Genomic DNA, 23,129 nt, shown 5'->3' on the forward strand with positions numbered 1-23,129 from the left:
ACGCAGTACAGCTGAGGCTGATGGGATCATTGATTTGAAGACATTTCCTCATAAAACAAAGACAGATGGCGCTGAGTGAAAAGTCAGGGGATCACCAAAGGCAGTATGAGTCTTGGATGTCTGTAAAATTAGTCCATCATCTACATACTGAGAAATTTCACTGGAAAAGTCCAAATGTTGTCAGGGGATTACCAGTAGCAGCAGTAGCCTACCATGGGATTCACTGGTGCCTCATGCAGTGATCATTTGAAGCAAATGAATAGGCAAAGTTCATCCTCTGGCTCCTTGTCTGTGTTGCTCAACAATGGGGGGAATGACATTTTTGCCTGGGCGATGCTCCAGCAGTGAGGATATTAATCATACATGTACTTTAAATCCTCCTTAAAACAGGCAAATCACATTTTATATTGCCTTGTGTTCCTTCATGCCTTTGATATCTTATGTAAAGCACTCTGAATTGCCTTGTTGTTAAAAGGTCCCATACAAATAACCTTGCCTTGCCTTCTCCTGGACTATCTAAAAACAACATCTGTTATTTCATCATATTTACAGCCCACTGTTGGCCAATCAGCCTCCGCTGCAGCAGAGTAGGAGGCTATATATAAGCAGCAGCCCAATGATCGTTGTTTCCATAAGGGAATTTTTCTCAATTGCTGAAGCTGGAGGACTGGAGTGATCAAACCTGTCTTGCATAACGTTTGAAGCAGGAGGATGACTGCAGGTACAGTAGTTGGGGTTTATTTCAGCTGGTGTTTCTCATGGGTCTACTTTGTGCATCATATATCAAAACAGGAGAATAAATTATAAATGTTACATGTTATAAAATCAAATTAATTCTATAGAATTGCAGTGATGACTTGACTGGAATTTTGAAATTGACACGAGAATCCAGTTTATCTTGTTAGTGTGCAGCACAAACAGTGCAGGGAGATAAATAGAGATGGGGACAGCATTGGTAGATAAATAGAGGTTAATATTTACAGTACAGTTTGTGGTCATGTGTAGAGTTAGAGAAGACCCTAATATAATAAAAATTAATAAAATACTGTAAAGGAAACAAGAAAGAATTGCTTATAGAGATTACTGTAGTTTTTGATCATTTAGTATATAAGAAATAAGAAAATTAGTTTGTGTGGGAAAAAAAGATTATATAAGTGGAAACAGGGCTTTGTCAAAGTACTCAAAGTGTATTTTCTCATCATTTCAGCCATGAGGCTTCTCTGTCCACTGCTGCTGGTCTGCTTGGCTGGTTGTAGTGCTTCCAGATCGAGAGAGTGGGCTCATCATGGTGCCCCAATGTTTGCTGACCTGACAGTACGTGAGATGAAAGCTGTCCGGGTTTACCTGCATGGTCTCCCAGAGCTGGGGCTCACTGATGCTCAAAGCAAGACTCTGAAGAAGAACAGCATCCTGCTGATGGAACTCCATTTGCCAAGAAAGCATGAAGCCCTGAGAGCTCTGGACCGTGGACAGGCCAAACCCCTCCGGCAAGCCCGCGTGATCGTCCAGTTTGCGAACCAGACCAATCCCAACATCACTGAGTACATTGTGAGCCCTCTGCCGACACCAACGTCCCATGAAGTCAAAACATTCAAGGGGGATAGGCCTATCCGGTTTGAATCAAGGCCCATCACTGCTGCTGAGTATCACCACATTACTGGCATCCTTGAGAAGATAACAACTAAAGTCCACAAGCTCCTGTTTGAGACCACGGGAGGGTTTTCCTTCACTAACTGCTCTGACCGCTGCCTGACGTTCTCAGACATAGCCCCCCGTGGGCTGGGTCCAGGTGAGAGGAGGACCTGGATCATGTTGCAGAAGTTTGTGGAGGGTTATTTCATCCACCCAGTTGGGTTTGAGGTTCTGATCAACCACCAGGACCTGGACCCAGAAAAGTGGACAGTTGAGAAGGTGTGGTACAACAGCATGTATTTTGACAGTATTGAGGAGTTGGTAGCAAAATATGAATCAGGAGGTGTTGAGAAGGTCAAGCTGCCTGATCATGACGACAGTGACCTCTACTCTACCTACATCCCCCGGGGGCAGAGCCACACGCCCACCAATATCCATGGGCCCAAGCTTGTAGAGCCCCAGGGACCTCGCTATCACACTGACCGCAACTTTGTCGAATACGCCGGGTGGTCTTTTGCCTACCGAGTCCGCTCATCAGCCGGACTTCAAGTCTTTGACCTCCGTTTTAATGGAGAGAGGATTGCCTATGAAATCAGCCTCCAAGAAGCTATTGCCTTTTATGCTGGTGATACTCCTGCTGCCATGCAAACCAAGTATATCGATGCTGGCTGGGCAATGGGCGCCTCAACCTATGAACTGGCGCCTGGAATCGACTGTCCAGAAATTGCCACCTTTGTTGACCTTTACCACTACTTTGACACAGACAAACCTGTGCGCCACAGAAATGCACTCTGTATTTTTGAGATGACCACTGCAATGCCTCTGAGAAGGCATTTCAACTTCAACTCCCAGGGGGGTTACAACTTCTACGGAGGGCTGGAAAACACTGTACTGGTTATGCGGACAACCTCAACTGTTTACAACTATGACTACATCTGGGACTTCCTCTTCTACCAGAATGGGGTGGTGGAGGTGAAGGTCAGTGCCACTGGATACATCCATGCCACTTTTTTTACACCCAATGGACTTCACTATGGTACAAAGGTGTACAACTATGTGCTGGGTAACCTGCACACACACCTCATCCATTATAAAGTGGACCTGGATATTGCTGGTGAGTATTATGGTGCAACCACCAATTTTAGGTCCGTTGTAAAGCAGTAATTCTTCATTGGCTGTCCTTTCTTCAAAAAATGGATGATTGAATTGAATTTGAATATGAGAAGATGGTAAAATGAGCTTAAATGAAGGGCACGCAGAAATTTCACTTAAGCCTTTTATTGATGTGGCTTTATGGACTATAACCTGCCATAAAGGAGACAGTCTTGGCCTTTCAAGCCTGTGCAACTGTTCTGTTGAAATGTGTGATCAAGGCTGTCTGTGATCAAGGCTATGTGCCCTGGATAAATCAATAACTTAATCTTGTAAAACCAGTCTGCCACTTCCAATACTTTTAAAGTATATTCAACTTAACTCTGCTGAAACAGAGAAATGAATGATGGAGACATCTGATGCAAAAGTAAATGTGTCCCGACAGACTGTTTATACCTTGACGTCTAACTTCTCCTGACAACTCTTGACTGTAACACAGGTCGAGAGAACAGCTTTGAGACGTTGGATCTGAAATTCATCAACTTCACAAATCCCTGGAGCCCGAAGCATTTCATCGTTCAGTCCCAGCTCCACAGGACAGAGCACAAAACCGAGCGATCTGCCGCTTTCCGCTTTGGCAAGAAGTTCCCACGCTACGTGCACTTCAACAACCCCAATGAGAAGAATAAATGGGGGCATCAAAAGGGTTATCGTATCCAGTTTAACTCGCATGCCAACAGTGTTCTTCCAAGAGGCTGGAGAGAGGAAAATGGCATCAGTTGGTCAAGGCAATAAGACATTTCCACTTATGTTTCTATATAAAATACTTGTAGTAGATATAACTTGGTTAGAACTAACTATGTTAGAATCAGCTCTGTTCGACTGAACTATACAAAATTAAAACAAAGGCCCACTTAAGACTGATTTAGTCTGAATACATTCCTTATCTAATATAAAAAACTGACTGACTGATGAACTGTCTCTCTCCGCAGGTATCCTCTGGCTGTGACTCGCCATAAAGACAGTGAAGCCACCAGCAGCAGCATTTACAACCAGAATGACCCCTGGGAACCTGTTGTGTCATTTGAGGACTACATCCGCAACAATGAAGACATAGTCAACCAGGTACAATAGTACAATAGTATCTATACTCCCTGTTTGTGTATGTTGAAAATTAGGAAAAGAGTATGCAAAACCCCATTAGATCAAACAATGGGTATGATCACCAACCACAGTAACAGTTCCATTGCAGTAGGGCTAGTGATGCTTGTGGGGCTTTTTTAGGACTGCAATGAGTCACAGTTCACTACTGGACAGCATCCTTTGTGATGTTTCAAATGCATTCTAAGAAGTGGTTTACATTTTGGGGGTGGAGGTGGGGGTGGATTTCCGAGAGGTTACGTCATTAGTCTCGGCTTGCTTTTCCTAAAAGAAGCTGTTTATCAGTTTTGGTCAGTAACCTTCATGGTAACACAGGAATGCTGACATTTTCATCTGTTTGCACTTTCAAGTAGATAAAACCCACCTGCCATGTGTCCTGTTCTAAAAATGTGAATGTGGTGTTTGCTGTCCTGTGTGTAGGACCTGGTAGCCTGGGTGACAGTGGGCTTCCTGCATGTGCCCCACTCAGAAGACATCCCCAACACGGCAACACCTGGCAACTCGGTGGGCTTCTTCCTCCGGCCCTTCAACTTCTTTGATGAAGACCCTTCGCTAGCATCCAGAAGCACTGTCATCGTCCGGCCTGGCAAGGATGGCAAGCCCAAGGTTCAGAGATGGACACCTGAGGTCATAGGTCACTGTGTGACAGACAAGCCATTTTTTTACAATGGCACTTATGCAGGAGTCTAGAAGTGTTTTTTTTTGGAGTTTTTCAAAGAGTATTTAGCACAAATCTAATTTTTGCTCTATTTCAGTAAATTGCACTATGTGGATCACTGATTGATTGGAGTACACATTGTCAGATTTAGTAATGTCTAAAAATGTGACAGCCATATGAAAATAATTTGTAATATTTAATTTTTTTTTAATCATGAAAAAGATAGAATTTATAGAAATGAAAAGTTGATATCATGTAAAAAAAAAAAATTGTCAAGGTTGGTCATATATAACGTAAAATCCCAATTATATAAAGTTAAGTTATATAAATATAAAGTTATCTAGCTGCAGACTCCACACAATTGCATTAACATTCTAAATTGCATGCATTTGTTATGCATGTCTGACCAGTTTTGTCACTTGTCACTTAAATTGTACACATGTAAAGTCTAGTTGTTGAAGGTGATTTACCTCCCAAAATCAAGGGGAAGTGGTGGCGGGCATCTGGAGCCTTTAGAGCCCCTGTAATCCCATGTTGCGTCTCCATGGCTGAGGTTTAGCTGCGACGAGCATGCAGGATGCAGGATGCTTTGTATCCGCCTGCCCCCAGGGGCCAACATGTTTTTTACTGAAGACAACAGGCCTCACAGAGCAAACAGCCTGATTCTGGATCCTTCCCCGCAAACACTCCAAGATACCTTCTGGCTGCACTGTTGCCCCAGGTAACCTAACTTTAAATACAATGTGACAAAATATGCAGATCATCAACAGCACATGTAACTGCTTTGTCCTTTATGTGAGCATTCCTAACATACCGACGTCTCTTCTCAACCAAAAGACTTCAAATAAGCCCAACTGTTCTGATAATATCGTATGTTTGATTGGAAACTTTTCAGTATTACTCAGTGATTAATACACACAGGTCTATGATGAGATAGCCAGCAGACAAAAGGTAACTCCTGAGGAGACAGTGGGGTTTTGCCAGTTTGTGTGAAGGGTAAATAATTAGCGGTTTTGGAGTGGGGCAAAGGAATCCAGCCAACACAATCTTAAAACCCCTTTTTTTATAAGTGTGTGTCCATGTTTTACAGTGCACACGGTAAAAGAGGGATAATATGAAAGTCATGCATGCATGAGTGAATGGGCAGAGTTGGAGGAGAGGATAAAAAAACCCATATGAACTGGGTAACAAGCATTCCTACAGACATTCCCATGGCAACGATGGCACGGTTGATTCATTCTAAATTGGCATGTAGTAGTTTCACGTGTATAAAAACATCCACATCTAGCGTCTCTCCTTGTTCTCTTAAAGTTTTTTTTCTGTAACTTTCTGGCTTCTTTCTGGACGTACTGTTATAAGCCACAAAAATTGTAAAATAGTACAATTAGTCAAAATGAACACTACAAAAAAGATAAAGGTTTGCATTCGTCATTAAAAGTCTTACACAACAGCGCGGCATACATAATGTCTCTACAGATGTTCAACAAAACTGTGGACCACAGATTATAGTATCATGGTTGTAAATATAGACCTGAAGATACCAGTTAAAAAAAAAATCACAACAGAAGGCGAGCTGTCATAAAAGAGAAAGAATGTGACAAACAGCATGTTAGTCTTTCCATTTAACTTCAGCAAATATTTCTATAAGTTTAGCCTCTGTAAGATGACAAACTACTATTGGCCCTTTAGAAATAGATGGCGCTGTGTCGCCACCTAGTGGTTCCTTACATAATTGTTTTGTCTGCCCATATCATCAGTTTGTGGTGGACACTGAACATCCCATGAGTGTGTCCATTCATTTGCACTTATCATTTTAATAGTATTTTAAAAAGCAGCAGTACTGGATGCGAACACATGTTTGGATGGAAACTTCCATTGTTTATACCACTTATCCTCAAGGGTTGCGGGGGTGAGCTGGAGCCGGTCCAGTTATTATACTGTTGCAGTTTAGTGATATAAGCCAACAGGTATTTATGGTCACACACACACACACACACACACACACACCAGATACAGCCTCGGTGAAAAAGAGAGCACAGTTGTAATGACGTTTGCATTTACAGGACCAAGCCCCTCTGATTTAACATGTTTACCTCCTTCCATCCTTCTCTCTTTCCTTCCTTCCTTCCTTTTTTGGTTTATTTTTCTCCTCTTCTATTTCCAGATGCGTGGCTTTGCTCTAATCGTCCATCTCTTGTCATCAATAGATAATTAGCCTTTGTTCATTTAAGCCTTTGTGTGAATCCCACAAAGTGACTCTGATTACGATCTGATAGTTCAGATGTTCGAGATGTGACAGTAAACACATGGAAATACATATTAGGGAATGTATTATTGGACCAGATGTCGTGTAGCTGAGACAAGCTTGAGCCTTCATTTCCTGCCTGCCACATCACCCCCTCTTTTCACACTGCTGTTATATTACAAAATGTTCACTGTGAAATGATTGTATCAAACTCTCCCTGTTATGTTAGTACATAATGATCTGTCGAAGGGGTTGAGACTGAGCACTTGATTATTGACAAAAATGTTCAAAAAAAAAAAGATGGAGTTGATTTTGGATATCACTCTTATCAATATCTGTAAATCAGTAATGGATCAAATGGGCCGGACCTACTGACAGACTTTGCTGTTCCCCTTCAGCTCCAGAGCATTTTTAGCTCGTGGATTTTAGACGAGTTAAACGGAGAGTGAATACCAAGGCCCTGTCAGACATGCACCCGTGTCTTCATGTTTATCCTGATGGGGCCATGTTGAATAAGCACAGTGGACCAAGTAACATTTCTCTGTTGTTTTAGACGCAGCACAGGTGTGAACTGAATGCCATTAGATTAACATAAAGACAACAACAGCACAGGAGAGAGACAGGCAGATAGACAGACAGACAGACAGACAGAGAGAGAGAGAGAGAGAAGGAAAGTAGATAAGAATAATCTGGGCTTAAGCAGAGATAGACAGACATTAGACAGATCCTAGCTAAGTCCACAGTTGGATGTGGACCACAGTGATCACAGACTGGACATCTAACCACACACACACACACACACACACACACACATATCCCTAATAAATATATTTCAGTCATCAGTCCAAAGGTTCATTTGGTAACATTTATGAAAATATCTTCTTTTTTTTTGTCTTATTCGCTGAAACTGTCACTGTATCCTGACAACAGATCATGAGACAGGTCATCTGTGAATCCAGCTTGGATCAAAACAACCGATCAGAACAGGAGGATTCTTACCCCAGTGTCAATCACTGCTCATGCACATGCTTCACAGCCCTGCATGGACATCATCTTTTCAATTTTCATCATGTGGGGGTAAGAGATTGGTGAGCTCCAAGCAGCTGTGCGCCTCCTGTCCGGAGCTCCATGGCCGGCTCACTATCTGCAGTGTTAATATTGTGCACCATCGTGGATGCCATTGTATTCCTGGCCTCGTCAGTTGCTGTGGCTACCCTGCGTGTGCATGACAGCCTCCTCTGAGGGAGGGGGCTTTGGCGGCAGGACTGAAGCCAGCACAGAGGAAGTTCAAATTCTGTCATTTGAGTCATTTGTTAATGGTACCAAATGCTGCTTTAATAAACCAGGGAACACCTATAGAAGAGACTGTTACAGGATTCTGTCTGTATCAGACTGGTCTATGAAAACTGTTTCAAGTAATAACCTGACCCGCACCCTCTCCTTATATTTTCATTTAGTCATGACAACAGCGTGTGCAGTGCTGTCATGTCTGAATGAAGCCGTAAAGTTTTGTTATGTCGTGGAGAAAAAATCTAAATATAAATGAAGTTGAGAAGGATGTGTCCAGTGTCTAAGACTGCAATCAGTATTTTTAAATTAACAACAGAAAAGATTAATCTTACAATGTGAAAGGGGCCAATAGCCAATGTGGCTATTTACACCCTGGTGTGTGTGTCGGACAGCAGATATTTTGTGTCTATTGTAAACTGCCTTTTATATTTGTATTTGACTTATTATTTTAACCCAAACCAGGATCTTTTCATACATCTAGAGGTGTGTGCGCCCGTGTGTGTGTGTGTGTGTGTGTGTGTGTGTCTGTGCGTGTGCGTGTGTGTGGTTGTGTACATGCATGCATGTGCATGCATGTGTGGCTGAATTGGTACATGGTGGTGTGTGTCCCCACTGGTATGCCAACCATCCCATTCCTCTTTGTCCACTTCTCAAAATAAACCCCCAGCCCAGTAGCAGCTGAGACAAAACTTCAGACAGACTCCCTAAACAGAAAAAGTGGGGGCATGAGGGTCATTGGGAGGCCAGGCTGCTGGAGGTTTGGGTGATTCCAAACCCCAGCTTCCCCTTTAAGGTCCAGTAAGCGCTTGTTACAATCCACTTGTGCTTTCAGTTTTCAGTGGACCAAAACCTGGACAAATGTTCTGGATCCTGTGAAGCACAGAGAGGCTCCTCTTCCATATGTTCTGGACCCTGTGCAACAGAGGGACCCCTCCTTCATATGTTCTGGACCCTGTGCAACAGAGGGACCCCTCCTTCATATGTTCTGGGCCCTGTGGAACACATTTCTGGGCATGAATGTAAGGTTGTGGGCCCTGTGAGCACATGGTACATAAATGGCAGATGCAGATATTGGAATGTATATAATGTTTCTTTTCAATTGTTTCTCATTATTGTATTTCTTTCTTGCTATGACTGATTTCTTTTGATAAATTGTGTTTTTAGACTGATCAGTATTTAGCTGAGCAAAAAACGTGTATTTGAATGCAAAATAAAGATTTATTTTTAAAAAAAAATCGCTTTCGGCTGTTTCCGTCTGTCACGTGACCGTCGTCTCGGGAGATGCAGCCGCGCCGGGCGGAAGTGAAGGAGAGCAAAGAGTGGACAGGTAATACATGTTGTTGTCCTCTCCCTCTTCCCTCCTGTCTGTGTCTGGGTTTGTTTTAAAGCTGTTCACAGCAGCTGTAAAGCCGCAGAGGTGTCCTTCCTGCGTGCGCGGCTGACTTAGTGTTGTTAGCTCTGCTCTTAGCTGAGCGGTTACTGTGCTGCTGCTGCTGGTTTTATTAGCACTGGTTATGTTAGGGGTGGTCTTGTTGGTTACATGAGACCACCGAAACGAGGCACTGTTAACTTTTCAGCTGTTTCACTCTGTTGTGTTCTGTAAACCGAGAAGGAAATGTGTTCTACATTCATTCTGTTCGCTTGGATGTGTTTTGCTAGCATGCCTCTGTGCTAGCCCCCCGGTACGGAAAGCCAAAGTGTCCAATATTCAGCAAAGAACACTTTTAATATGAGCAATAAATTGTTTAAAGTATAGATATGAATCAACAATTTGTGGAATAGTCATTGATCACTGATCACCAGAAGAAAGCATGTGGCCTACACTCACTTTGACCACTAAGAGAGTGAAATGAGTTCTTCAGAGGAGTTACAGCAAATCTACAGTAACATTATCCAGCATTTCCACCTTGTGCTGCACACAGCATTGAATCGACAAGCCAACTCATGATTGACTGCATTATGACGAGAACTCTGACCTCATGTTTTGGTGTAGAAAAGGAAAAAGGCTTTTACAAACTACACCACTTTTCCCCCTCTAACCCTCTGTGTGATTCCTCATCGTAAATGTTAAGGTGGTCAAGCACCACAGCTTTTCTCATTAACCTGTATTCATGAGGAATTTGTCAGATGATTCGCGCACATGACATTTTCACGTGTCACGGCATCAGAACATAAATCTTACTGGTTTGGGCTTGGACACTTAATGGGCTTTGGAGATTCATCTCAAATCATTCTATTCCCCAGATTCCTCTCGGTTATAGAGGTTAGAAACCCCCCACACGATACAGCAAAAATCAAACCGACAGTTTCTCTGCTTTTAATCTTCAGTCCAGCTACACGAGCCAATAGATGAACATCCAGCAAAACACTCCGCATACAGATTGTGAGGTAATAGAATTAAATTACAACCCCAACTAATGTCATGTCACGTAGTGCTCTTCAACACAGCAGAGGTCTCTAATAACTTTTTAAATGATGACATTAGTTGTAAAATGCATGACTGGATTCACAGTGAAGCCAAAACGACAAACGACAAAATCTATAATTGATGCAGCCTCGCTATCCCAATGTCTGTGGCTCAACAACAGTGTTAGTGTTGTGGAATATACATCATACTGAAAGTGTGCAATGGCCCTTACCATGATTTTAGAATTTTCAGTGTGTTCTTCTGTAGATAGAGATGTTTACAATTGTGAAGGTCCTACGCTCTGACCTTAATGTCTGTGTCTCTGTCTTTGTCAGTTGACATGAACGTATGCGGACGGATTGGCAGTCTGACATGGACTCACTCCCACCGAACAGAAACCACCGCTGTGAACAATGTGGCAGCGGCCAACTAAATGCGCACAAGCTACACCTACAAACCCACAATGAAGAAACACCATGCTGCTGCTACCAATGTGGGACACATTTCAGCAACCAGGGTTCATACAGGACTGACCTGTGCGACCATGCTGGACCACACCACTTTGACCAGTGTGGAAAGGCTTTCAGTCACTCTTATGTTTCCAAGACACACGTGGGGGGCCACACCAGAGAGAAACCGTACCAGTGTGACCAGTGTGGAAAGACTTTTAGTTACTTCTGTCATTACAAGAGACACCAGCGTGTTCACACTGGAGAGAAACCCTTCCAGTGTGACCAGTGTGGGAACACTTTCAGTTTGCTAAGTAGTTACAAGGACCACCAGCGTGTCCACACCGGAGAGAAGCCATACCAATGTGGGCAGTGTGAAAAAGGGTTTAGTCGCTTAAGTAACTACAAGACACACCTGCGTATCCACACCGGAGAGAAGCCACACTGCTGCGAACAATGTGGGAAGAGTTTTCGTTTCTTAAGTGATTACAAGAGACACTTGCGTATCCACACTGGAGAAAAGCCTCACCAGTGTGACCAGTGTGACAAGAGTTTTAGTTGTGCAAGTCATTACAAGAGACACCTGCTTGTCCATACTGGAGAGAAGCCATACCAGTGTGACCACTGTGAAAAACAATTCATTGAGTCTAGTGATTATAACAGACACCTGCGCACACACACGGGGGAGAAACCATATCAGTGTGACCAGTGTGGCAAGAGATACACTCACTTAAGTAGTTACAATCAGCACCTTCGATGCCACACTGGAGAAAGACCGTATTGGTGTTCTCGATGTAAAAGGTTGTTTGCTTGGCCAAAATCGTTGAAGGTGCATCGTTGTGTCGCTGTAGATGAAGAAAGCTTTGACTGAGTGTCAGAGTAAAGTTACTTTTTCTAGCTCAGAGAACAATGGCAGGGTCCGCCACTCCCGTGCTGGATTAGGATTACCTTCCTGAGCATGAGGGATTCAGGTGAAAATGATACAGGCATGTAATCCAGTGTAGCTATAGCTAATCTAATATATCTAACAGCCTTACTGTCAAAGTCGACGTGCTTTGTTTGTGTAAGTGCACAGTATAATACATGGTCATTGCAAACAATGAAATTCTTAGGACATGGCATGCAACAACTATGTAGTGGGTATAAAATCAATACTAAATTGTAAAGAGTCACAAATAAGGGAAAATATACAAAGCAGTAAAATCCTTGCATCCAGTAAAAATGGAGATTATAGACAGTAAGAATGAGAGTATTAAAAACTTGTGTTGGAGTGCCAAAGGATCCATAAATCCTTTAATATTTCGACCTGTATTAAGGTACTGCAAATTCAAACAGAACATCCCACTGCCACTGCTTTGCATTAAAAATGTTCAACTGACAAAACGGTATCCGGCTTGTATTGTGAAGCAGCAACAGGAAATGCAAACTTCCATTTTCTGCAGTTCTATTTTTTCCCCCTCACGTGATTTTTTTGCAAGGAAGTATTTGAACAGTAAGCTTAAGTTGCTTGAAGGGCTACAGGAGAGCGGCTGCATGTCTCAGCGAGGCCACCAGCTTCACTGTGTTCTCAGGCTCATCCAGCTCGTGTCCTACTTTTTTTGTGGAAAAGTACTTGAGCTGTGCGCAGCATAAAATCATGGGAAGGCATTCTACCTCATGCAGCCTATGTCCTCTCCTCTGTCCTGCCCGTGTCAACCTGAGGTTTCTGGCCTGAGATAAAACTTGGTAGCTTTGAAATTGGCTCACGTCCCGCTCAGGCGTGATCACAGAGAATCGCAGCGTAGAAAGATTATGGGAGTGCCCAAATAGTTTTTGCAGCCTCGATGGAAATCCATGTCTTTGATGTTAGAAAGCATAAAATCTAATAATCTGTTGCAGTGTTATAACATGGTTTTTAATTTTCTTTTTTTACATAATTTGTCAAAGATTATTTAGAAAACAAGAGGTTTCCTCAGCATATCTAAATGTAACTTCAGAGATAAGCCTGATAAAAAGTAATGGGATATTTAATGTGATATTGTAAAATGAAGTTATTATTGTTAGAAGTACACTTAGATACACTAGGGGGGAATGAAATATTTAAAATGTCTCATTCTTTTGTGGCCACACCATTTGACATCTTCAGACACATTGAGTCCTAGCTTTTGTAAAAAAATAGTGCAAATGCCGTTTAAAATGACACAAAACCATCATAAATACGTAATGCACACTTCAACAAGCATGACGCATGCTTTTAAGATTAGCTTTGAAGACATTTTTCCGTTGCTCATCATGCCAACCCTTATTTGTCACTGACCCTTTAACAAATGTACCATGCCACGCCAACACGTCTGTGGACGGACAGAGAACAGTCATAAGACGAAAACAATAGGTTTTTAATAGTAGGTTTGTTCTGCAATATGATTACGGCCTTAAAGATGAACCCAAATGGCTCAGCAGAGGACAGAGCAGGATTCTCATCCAAAATCTGTGTCTGATGAAGCTACGTGTGGTTTGTGATGTGACGTGCATCATGGCAGATCTGTCTTCTTTCACACTCCTGTCTGCCTGGCTGTCACTGACTGCACGCTCACCCAGCTGTGCTTCATGTGCACACACTGTTCAGGCTGTTACCATCTCACACACACACACACACACACACACTGTGACTTTTTGTCACGAGTCCAGATGTAAAGTGTACTCATTTTCTCAGTGTCTGTCTGCTCACACACACACACACACACACACACACACACACACACACGCACGTGTCCCTTATGAGTAGCGCAGCCCGTGGGATCTTGTTACAACAGTGTGCCATCTGTACGAGACAAAAACAAGTCCTGTTTAATGTCTCCTACCTCCTCTATAATCACTGGGTCTCAGATTCAGCCTCTCACGCCCTGTGGGAACTGTTTTCTGCCAAACAACCTTTGATTCACAACCACACACACACACACACACACACACACACCATGTTGTATAGAACACATTTAAAGTTTTGTAGGCTTTAACGACAAATACGATACATTTTTAAAAAGAAATCACTGATTTATCCAGAAATTCTGAATGAAGCCTCAAAGAAATTAGCTTTGCATCAATGATCATCATTCCCAGTCAGGGGAATGGTTTCTCCTAAATCCAAGAAAAATAGAAAAGTAGTTTAATTTTGCTGATTGCCGTTCATAAGCAGACAACAGTACATTCAATTTGCAATGATATGTGATAAACAAGAGCAGCAAATGCTCCCACCTGACAATCTGGAATCAGAAAATGAAACATATTTTCACTCATTAGGTTTAAACATGAGTGAAATGGTTAATTGATTGTCAAACTGTATCAATAATAAATCATTTCAGCTCTGACTGATTCTTTACTCATTTTCTCTTAGTAACATAGCTGAATAAATTTTTCACATATTCAATTAGAACCAAAAATATATTAAATTCTATTTAGTTTGACTACAGCTGTGTTATATTTATTATGTTAAGCCTCATGAGAGGAACTGTGACAAACACATAAACACTTGAAAATGCCCTTCTGTGTTTCCAGCTACATTACAGTGTCATAAACCTTCCATTGATTGTTAATATACTGCTAATAAATGTTAAATCAGAAACTTTTTTTTTAAAAAGAGTTGTAGAATTTCCTCATCACACACAGGAGCAGGTTATTCTCCTAAAATAACACGTTTACATAAAATCAAGTATAGATTGATCAGCTTTTCCTTGTCAGAAAAACTAGATCCATTTTAGATTTTAGATACTCTGAGAAAAGACCATCCTCACATGGAAATGTGTGAAGACACACTGTTTAGATTATCCTCCCTTTACGATATTATAAGGGAATGTGTTGAACATGTGACATCCTCCAGCCCTTCAGCAGGCCGACTTCACCCCCCCCACCCCCACCCCCACCCCGAAAACCTCCTGAGTCATCCTTGCTGTCCACCATAGTGTTTTCCTCACTAATGCCAGCTCCTGGTAACGCAAAGATGCTGATGGGGAGAGCGAAGCATGCAAGTTGTTCCGTTCCTCTGAAACAGAGCGTGTAGACAGAGGCTGGAAACAGTTGCATCAGTCATGTCTGCTAGAAGAATAACAAAAGGTTGGACACACCTTCTCCTTCAATGGTTTTTCTTTATTTTTATTATTTTATATATTGTAGGTTAAATATTGAAGACATAAAAACTATGAAGACTTATGGAATTATGTAGTAAACAAACTTATATTTTAGATTCTTCATAGTAGCCTCCTTTTGCTTTGATGACGGCTTTGCAAACTCTTCGCATTTTCTCATTCAGCTTCATGAGGTCACCTGGAGTGGTTTTCAATTAACACATGTGCCCTGTCAAGAGTTAATTTGTGGAATTTCTTGCCTTTTTAATGTGTTTGAGACCATCAGTTGCAGTTCTACACAGTGAATAGCCGTATTCGACTTCTGTTCTAATCCGTATTATGGCAAGAATCACTGAACTAACTAAGAAGAATGACAGTCCATCACTTTAAGACAAAGAAGGTCAGTCAGTGTGGAAACTTTCAAGAAATTTGAATTTATCCTCAAGTGCAGTCACAAAACCCATTAAACACTGTGATGAAACTGGCTCTCGTGCTCTCCACCCCGGCAAAGGAAGACCAGAGGATGCAGCAGAGGATAAATCTATTAGAGTTACCAGTCTCAGAAACTGTAAATTAACAATACCTCAGATTAGAGTCCATATAAATGCTTCACTGAGTAGTAGCAGAGAAGTAGCAGACACATCTCAACATCAGCTGTTCAAAGGATCAGTCAGGCCTTTGTGGTCGAATTGCTGCAAAGAAGCCACTACTGGGGAAGCACAACAACAAGAAGAGAATAGCTTGGACCAAGAAACACAAGGAATAGACACCAGACCTGTGGAAATCTGTGCTTTGGTCTGATGAGTCCAAATTAGAGATTTTTGGTTCCACTCACCACATGTCTTTGTCTTTGGTTTCTGCACGTGTGGTTCCCACCATGAAGCATGGAGGAGGTGGTGTGATGGTGTGGGGGTGCTTTGCTTGTGACACTGCGACTTATTCAAAGTACAAGACACACTTAACCAGCAAAGCCACCTCAGCATTCTGCAGTGACATGCCATCCCATCTTGTTTGCGCTGAGCACCATCATTTGTTTTTCAAGAGGACAGTGACTGCAAACACACCTCCAGGCTATGAAAGGGCTATTTGACCATGAAGGAGAGTGATACGGTGCTGCGTCAGATGACCTGGCCTCCACAATCCCCTGACTGAAACCCCACTGAGATGGTTAGGGATGAGGTGGAGTGAAGGAAAAGCAGCACCTCTGGGAACTCCTTCCAGCCTGTTGGTAAAAACCATCCAGGTGAGGCTACTCTGAAGAATCTAAAATATAAAACATATTCTAGTTTGTTTAACTTGTTTTTGTTTACCACATATATAATTTTTTATTCAATATTAATCTACAATTGAGGAAATAATAAAAATGTAGAAAAACTATTGGATGAGAAGGTGTGGCACTGTATGTACTGTACACTCCTCCATAACCTTCCCCTCTGAGATCTGTTAAGACTACAGGAGGAGAGAATGATGACCCATCACTGTCTGTTGTGACAGGGGCAGCACAATGACACAGCAGTGGGGACCTATTTCACAATAAAAGCCGCCTTTAATGCTGTAGAGCTGACCCACATACACTCCGGGCACGCATTGTTGGCTCCAGTAATTTCAGCAGCACAGCTGGAGCAGTCTTCAGGGAGCGGCTGCCTGCAGTGAATGACTGTGATTGCTATGGAGAAATACTCATCAAGGAGCACTGAACGTTGGTGTCTTTGTCCTTTGCATTTACAGTCTGCAGGGAAGTAGTTAGCGACATGGCTTTCACTAACTGTGGCTCAGAGGTGGAGCGGAGTGGAGTCTCCTCCACCGTAGATTCCTCCTGTACGAGTGAATGAGTTGTAAAAGCACTTTGAGTAGTCTAAATGAGCAGAAAGGCTCTGTACAGTTACAGACCATTCAACCATTTAACATGAGCAGGTTGTATGACACGATGGTTGTAGTTCTGATTTCCTGCATGGTAAATTCTGACTTTAAAGGTAAAGAGGGACAATGCTGGGAGTAGACTGAGCTTAAATTCAGTCACTGGAGCGACACAAAGATGCAAAACTAACTTCTAGACTAAATATAAAATAGTATTTTCTTTCAGGATGACAGGGCACTGACACTAAGTAGGCTTACACACTCATTACTATCCCTCCTGTACCTGAAAACACAAAGCCAGGCAAAGAGAGCTGAATATATCTCAGTCAAGCACAACAACAAGTTCACCTCAGCGGCCTGTTTGTTCAGCTCCCTCCCGCAGGACAAGCTCTATGACAACAGAGGAGACTGTTTGTAGACTGCTGATCCATATTTTGAATAGAGGAGACTGTTTGTAGACTGCTGATCCATATTTGGAATGAATCAAATCACGCATATTTCAGTCAGCGGCACAAACCTGCTCTTTTCTGTCGCTAACTTTGTCACGGAGGAGCGTGATGACGCAAATCCAAACGAGAATCCAGCAGGAGTTAAGTGATAAAAGTCCAATTTTCTAGTATGAACACAATATCCCTGTTCTTTAGTTTCACTTCAATAAAGAAATACAGTTTTTTTTTCGCAAAGACATTAACTTTAGCAGGCTCCCCGTTCTGTGAAAGCAATAACAATATCCTGTTGTTGTACAGGATCTCGTGGACAGCCATTTCTGCCAGGAAAGACAGAGACGGAAAGTTAGACATGATGAAGATATAAAAAAAGTCAGGATGAGCCGAAGTGTTGTGAAATGTGTAAGCAAGTCTCTTGTGTTATCATTTTGATTTACTTTAGACTTTAGACAGCCTTTAGCCTCGACGCATTCTTACCGTACGCATCATAGGCATTAGAGCACCCCCTAAACCTAACTCGAACCCTACTTCATCGCGTACTTGTCAGTTAGATCGACGAAACAAACGTGTCTCATTTTCTACGCAGAACTGGGACTGTCTCCATGATCAGCTCGACTTGAAAGGCCGAGATGAGGGTGGCACGAAGGTGAAGGCTGACATCCGTCCCCCCCCCTGAACACTTTGCAGCTGTGGCTGTGCAGTAAAGACCACAACTGTTCACACCCAGTTTAAATAAAGAAATCCGAACTTCACGTTTTTTTTTGGCTTTTTTTTCCCAGCCTGCAAGTCAGTCTGAGCTGAGGTGATGAATTCAGCTGCGGATGAGTAAAACAAGATGGATATTACGAGTTACTTTGTTCCCCCCCGGTATTTGAGTCTCACAGCCACAGTGTGCTGCTTTCAGCCCTCGTACTGTGCATTCATCCCGTCTCTGCACAGAGAACCATGAAAATATTCTGGATTAAACACACAGACAAAACCAATAGACCATCATTTGTAAGCTGACCTCTGTGTAGATAAGGACTTTGACTCTTCTGCCATTTTAATCGGTGGCTGAACTGAGCTGACTCCTCCGCGCAGCCACCCCCCACCCCCTGCTCCCCTCTTACCCCTCGGTAATCCAACTGCCCTGCCAGCTGTCTATTTCATGTCCATGCAACACCCTCAAGCAACCACTGTCTGAGTGGCCTCCTGGACTTGGTCAGAATATGCTGTCATCAGGAGTTTTGCCCGGCTGGTGAGTGAATGGCAGACTGTTTCACATGGTTCCTGTGGTGCTTGAACAGGGTTTGGTTCACAAACTTTTGAACTGGGGGCTCACTCAACATGGCATTACATCCACGGACAGGTTATGTAGCAACGGGCCCACTGACACGGACATGTAGAAGACCCTGCACCCCTCCTACACAGGAGGAAGACACCCAGATTGGGAGAGACGCAAAGTACAAACAGCGCTCGCCTCTCTTTGTTGTCCAATCAGATTTCAGGGGGTCCGAGCCCCCCCCCCTCCCTCTGGCCCCAAGCAGTGGCCCATCTTTGAGTTTCATAGCCATGCCATAAGCATTCTTTCAGTGTGAGACTCTTCACTTCAGCACTATTTATTCATTCATTCATTGATTTATCACCCTGACATGTGAGTTGCATTATTGTTTTACTGTGTCAAAAACAGCCGAAGGTCTGTCTGAAGCCAACAGGCGTCGTGTCTCACCAAATTTATTTACCATGATACCACTTCCCAGTGTGTGTCTGACAGGAATCACACCCACACAAGGCCTTCAAGCGTGACCCCCCTGACCTGAGATTTCCATGCTTCATCGGCTCTATTTTTATGGTGCGTTCCCACTGTTTATGAAACGACCTGTAGCTCTCTGTAAGGCTGCCGCTGCACATGCCTGTGAATGACTAAGGGAGGGTCTGTCAGGGTTACGTGTGAGCGGATTCCCATTGAATTTGGTGAACAAATGGATCTGTCTCCAAGGAACAGTTCATTAAATCGGGGTGGGGTTTTCCAGCACCAGTTGATCACCAGTTTTCTATGAAACCAGCAGCTCAAAGCAGCCAAGATACTGTGGTGAAAGAAAATACTTTGGTGCAAGCAACATATTCCTGTTGTTGTGTTTATGGGCAGTTTGGAGAATGTTTTCCAAAATGCCCTATACTTTCACTTTAGAGTGTGAAACTGAAAGAGCTCACATTTCAAGCTGTGGAGCAACAAGGAGTTTTGAATGTGAACCAATAGAGGACACCCTAAGGCACCGACAAACCATTTATTCCAGGATATTACATGCTAAAGTTTTAATGTGGTGCTGGTAAATGAGAGGGATTTATTGGGTTTCTGTGGCAGGCTATTGATAGTGGAGGATGTGCACAGTGAGTGTTAATTACTCGGTCATTTTGACACCATTGAAGAAGCTCCAGTGTGACCTGCCAGCACATGTGCTCCACTGATACAGCAGGACACCGGCCCACAGTGTGTTAAGCTGCACTGTTGTGCCACAGAAGCAGCCCTGCCTACATTTAGGCATTATGAGGCAAAAATAGATCCTTCTCAGGTAAACCTCAGAGTGTGTTTAGAGACAGAAAAGAAGAAAACAAGAGCATGTATTTGTATGGGTGTGACAAAAATATATGATGTTGGATGAAATATTTTGTTGAAACAGTATCAGTATTTAAAAAAAAAAAAATTATTTATTTATTTTCATTCATTCATTCATTTGTCTGAAACCTATTTATAAAACACTGTTGTGTTGCACTTGTATGTAGTCTTAAAAACCTATAGAACACGGTGTTTGGTTTAGATTCGACTTTCTGGGCCGACATGAAGTTGTCGCCCAGCCCGGAGGGGCTGAATTACGGGGAGGGTCTCATCAAGTTGAAGCGAATTTTTAGAACTCGCTCATTCCACAATTAACTCATTTCCGCCCCTCTGATTGGCGCGTGGGGCTGATTGACGGCGCTCCTCGGCCGTTTGGACCAATGGGCGGAGGCTTCGGGTGGGCCGGTCCGTACTGTAATCAATCCAGTGATCGGCCCGGGTGTCAACGCTTATGTCCCGCTGTTCCCTCTCCGGTCAGTCCGCCCTCAGTGAGCGTGGACCCAGAGGTGAGCGGGCCGGGCGCTGTGTTTTCCTCCATTAACAGTGCGACGAAGAGGAGGAGGGACATGGGTGAAAGATTTGTGGTCGTCCCGGTGGACGGAAGAGTTGGGGTCACCGAGGAGGGGGAGCACACGAACGCGGTTGTCGCTGACCCGGCGGCGGACACCAGCGGCGGCACGGTGGGGCTGAGAGTGGCGGGATACGAGCCGGAGGACCCCGACGCGGTGGTGCCTATCCTGGAGTACGACAGGGAGCCCAATAAATTCGGTAAGACGGCGGGCAGGCACAGACACCGTGTCCCACTTCTTATCTCATCCATGTACCGGGGGATTAACTCATGTAGGCTAATATAAGACATGAAGCTGTGGTGATGCACCGAGCTGCGGAGGGACCCGAGTCCCAGAAAGTTTGAGCGGTGCTGCAGAAGAGCTGGGGACCAGCTCCTGTCACAGCTAGCTGAGACATCCCCTGCCCTCTGAAACAGTGTCCTCTGTTATCAGTCAGAAGGTTTGGGGTGTGTGTGTGTGTGTGTGTGTGTGTGTGTGTGTGTGTGTGTGTGTGTGTGTGTGTGTGTGTGTGTGTGTGCCAGCAGAATGAGCAGAATGCACCTTTTTAAGTGCCTGTTTGTGTGACTGTTGGACAATGGAGGGCAGAGAAGAAAGAGGAGAAACTGGAGTTAACAAATGTTAATAATCCTCTCATCAAACTTGAGGCTGAACGTGTCTCTGCTCTGAACCCCAGTTTGGCTGCAGCCTTTGCTCTCAGTCCTTGTTCAACCTGCTGCTCACAAACAAGGCGCTTCTATAGCAACAGGTTGAGGGTTAAAGAAAGCAACAGCAACAAAAAAAAAAAAAGAATTACCTGGAGCACCGGCCAAGTTAAATTACAAGGCTTGGTGTGTGCATGAATCTATTATTGATTGGTGATTGTCAGAGATGTGCTAAAATGTCTCCCCCTTTTTTGTAATACAGTTTGTTTTAACGTGCATAGATCACTGCCCTCCACTCCTGCCGCTGACTGGTTTTATATGTTGATTCACGCACCAGTTCCCCCTGCCACGGTAAAGTGAGGGCAGTTATCATGAAGCAAGTGGAGGTGTTGAGTGTGGACAGAAAGATGGATCAGAGAATAAGAAGGATCCCACTGGAGATTATTATTGTTGTTGTTGTGGTGGTGACGGGAGCGTTGGGTGAGGCTCGGGGGCCCCGGCGCCAGGACAAGGTGCTGGGGCGGGTAACAAGCGAAATAAGAAGCTGCCTTGATTTCTGCCCTCCTCGGTTTGCCATCGTTGATTTCAGGGCAGAGAAAATCCTTCAGACTCTGCTTGTGTGTATTTGATGTTGTGCAGCATGGGTATAAACACTGGTGCATTCTGGGTTCAGAGGGTAGAAATGTTGTATGCTGGACGAGCTGCAGAGCCATGAAAACGTAGAGTTCCTCCTCTTATGATACGAGGACAGATCTGCCTGCCCACTTAGTTTTAAATGCAAAGATTGAATTTCATTTGAAATCAACCTTGAATCTGTCTCTGGATCAATGACGGACTTACATTGAGTGTAAGCTTCCGTCAGCAAACGCTTGAATCTCCCGAGCCACTGGTCACATGACTCTGAAAGAAAGACTGCATCCCCTGTGTGGACGGCACTCAGCTGGGCTGCGGCGCACTGCAAGAATGTGTCGTATGATCAGAATTATTGTGTTAAGTTGAGACAGTCAACAGTTAAGACGGGCAAAGTTAATTAAGCACTTCAGCTTGCGAGGAAGTGTGTCCTCTTCGTTGTTATTTAGGGCGAGAGCTTTCTGTTTCATTTCACTGACTGTCTTTGAAGACATTTCTTCATGCTTAGGACATTATCTGACGAATTGCAAAACGAAATCAATAGATTAAACCGGGTGAGAAATGAGGCAACGACACCAAGTTCTACTCGCACTTGAATGTGAGCATCTTGAAGTGCTTTAAGCTGCGTAATGTGAAGACCATTAGGCTGTTGGACAGTGGATGTGATACTCAGAGGACAGATCGGGGCTGTTCTGTCTCAAGTCTGTGCCAGTTGACCGTTGTGGGAAGTGGTGGCATTAAAACCCAGGACTGTTTTATTTTATCACTGCATAATGAAAACTGGACGTGAGGAGTCTTGCATCACTTATTATGAAATATTGATCCTTTGTTTTGTGATTAATTGGTCCTGAGTTTCAGTTCCTCTCAGATTCCTTCCTTTATTGCAATCAGTACATGATTGATAGCAGACAATACCTGCTTGTTCTGGTGTAATCTCTGTACTGATAGACGCTTCTGCTAAATGAAATCTCTGGATGATGAAGTTGTTGACCGGGGCAGATAATGAGTGTACGTAGAAGATAATGGACGTTCAAGACTGTTCCCATTACTTTAGAGTGTTTTTTCTTCGTTCTTTCTTTTTTTTAATTTCTGATCACGTAGGTAAAGGTACTGGTTAAATGAAATCAAAGGTTCGAGGGATTTCTGGATCTCCTTAGGCCACTGATAAACAGCTGAATGATTTCTACAGTGAGCGTCGATTTAAATGTTTCTTAGAGCAGAGCTCTGATGATCGTAAAGTTCACCTCAAGACCAAGTGTGACTTTTCCAAGGTTGCCTGGGGAGGCTTTACGGGAGATGATCAAACCCAATATTAATGTGTGTGATCGTATAGCTGAACTGGGGGAAAAAATGTTACTC

At 43.4% G+C, this 23,129-nt stretch overlaps 3 protein-coding genes across 4 annotated transcripts in view; all 3 read left to right on the forward strand.

The window, feature by feature from the left end:
• Positions 1-636: 636 nt before the first annotated feature.
• aoc1 (amine oxidase copper containing 1) lies at positions 637-4,762 on the forward strand. The gene is made up of 5 exons (XM_070852689.1): positions 637-721; positions 1,208-2,746; positions 3,224-3,512; positions 3,717-3,849; positions 4,306-4,762. The coding sequence occupies exons 1-5, from the start codon at positions 712-714 to the stop codon at positions 4,573-4,575; spliced, it is 2,241 nt and encodes a 746-aa protein (XP_070708790.1). The 5' UTR covers positions 637-711; the 3' UTR covers positions 4,576-4,762.
• A 6,095-nt stretch (positions 4,763-10,857) lies between these two features.
• Positions 10,858-12,069, forward strand: LOC139221400 (zinc finger protein 709-like). Its single transcript, XM_070853330.1, has one exon. It carries the CDS (start codon positions 10,858-10,860, stop codon positions 11,803-11,805), a length of 948 nt encoding a protein of 315 aa, XP_070709431.1. The 3' UTR covers positions 11,806-12,069.
• Positions 12,070-20,496: 8,427 nt separating this feature from the next.
• Positions 20,497-23,129, forward strand: part of slc12a7b (solute carrier family 12 member 7b) — a 55,260-nt gene continuing 52,627 nt past the window's right edge. For both annotated transcript variants that reach the window (XM_070852569.1, XM_070852570.1), the window contains exon 1: positions 20,497-20,698. In XM_070852569.1, coding sequence (XP_070708670.1) covers positions 20,497-20,698 — 202 coding nt within the window. The remainder of the gene's footprint in view (positions 20,699-23,129) is intronic.

The sequence above is a fragment of the Pempheris klunzingeri genome, chromosome 21 (genome assembly GCF_042242105.1).
Source record: "Pempheris klunzingeri isolate RE-2024b chromosome 21, fPemKlu1.hap1, whole genome shotgun sequence".
NCBI lineage: Eukaryota > Metazoa > Chordata > Actinopteri > Acropomatiformes > Pempheridae > Pempheris > Pempheris klunzingeri.

Coding starts and splice junctions, on each gene's coding strand:
- aoc1 (XM_070852689.1), top strand. Junction 2,747..3,223: donor AGTGGACCTGGATATTGCTG/GTGAGTATTATG, acceptor ACTGTAACACAG/GTCGAGAGAACAGCTTTGAG. Junction 3,513..3,716: donor AATGGCATCAGTTGGTCAAG/GCAATAAGACAT, acceptor CTCTCTCCGCAG/GTATCCTCTGGCTGTGACTC.
- LOC139221400 (XM_070853330.1), top strand. CDS start 10,858: ATGGACTCACTCCCACCGAACAGAAACCACCGCTGTGAACAATGTGGC.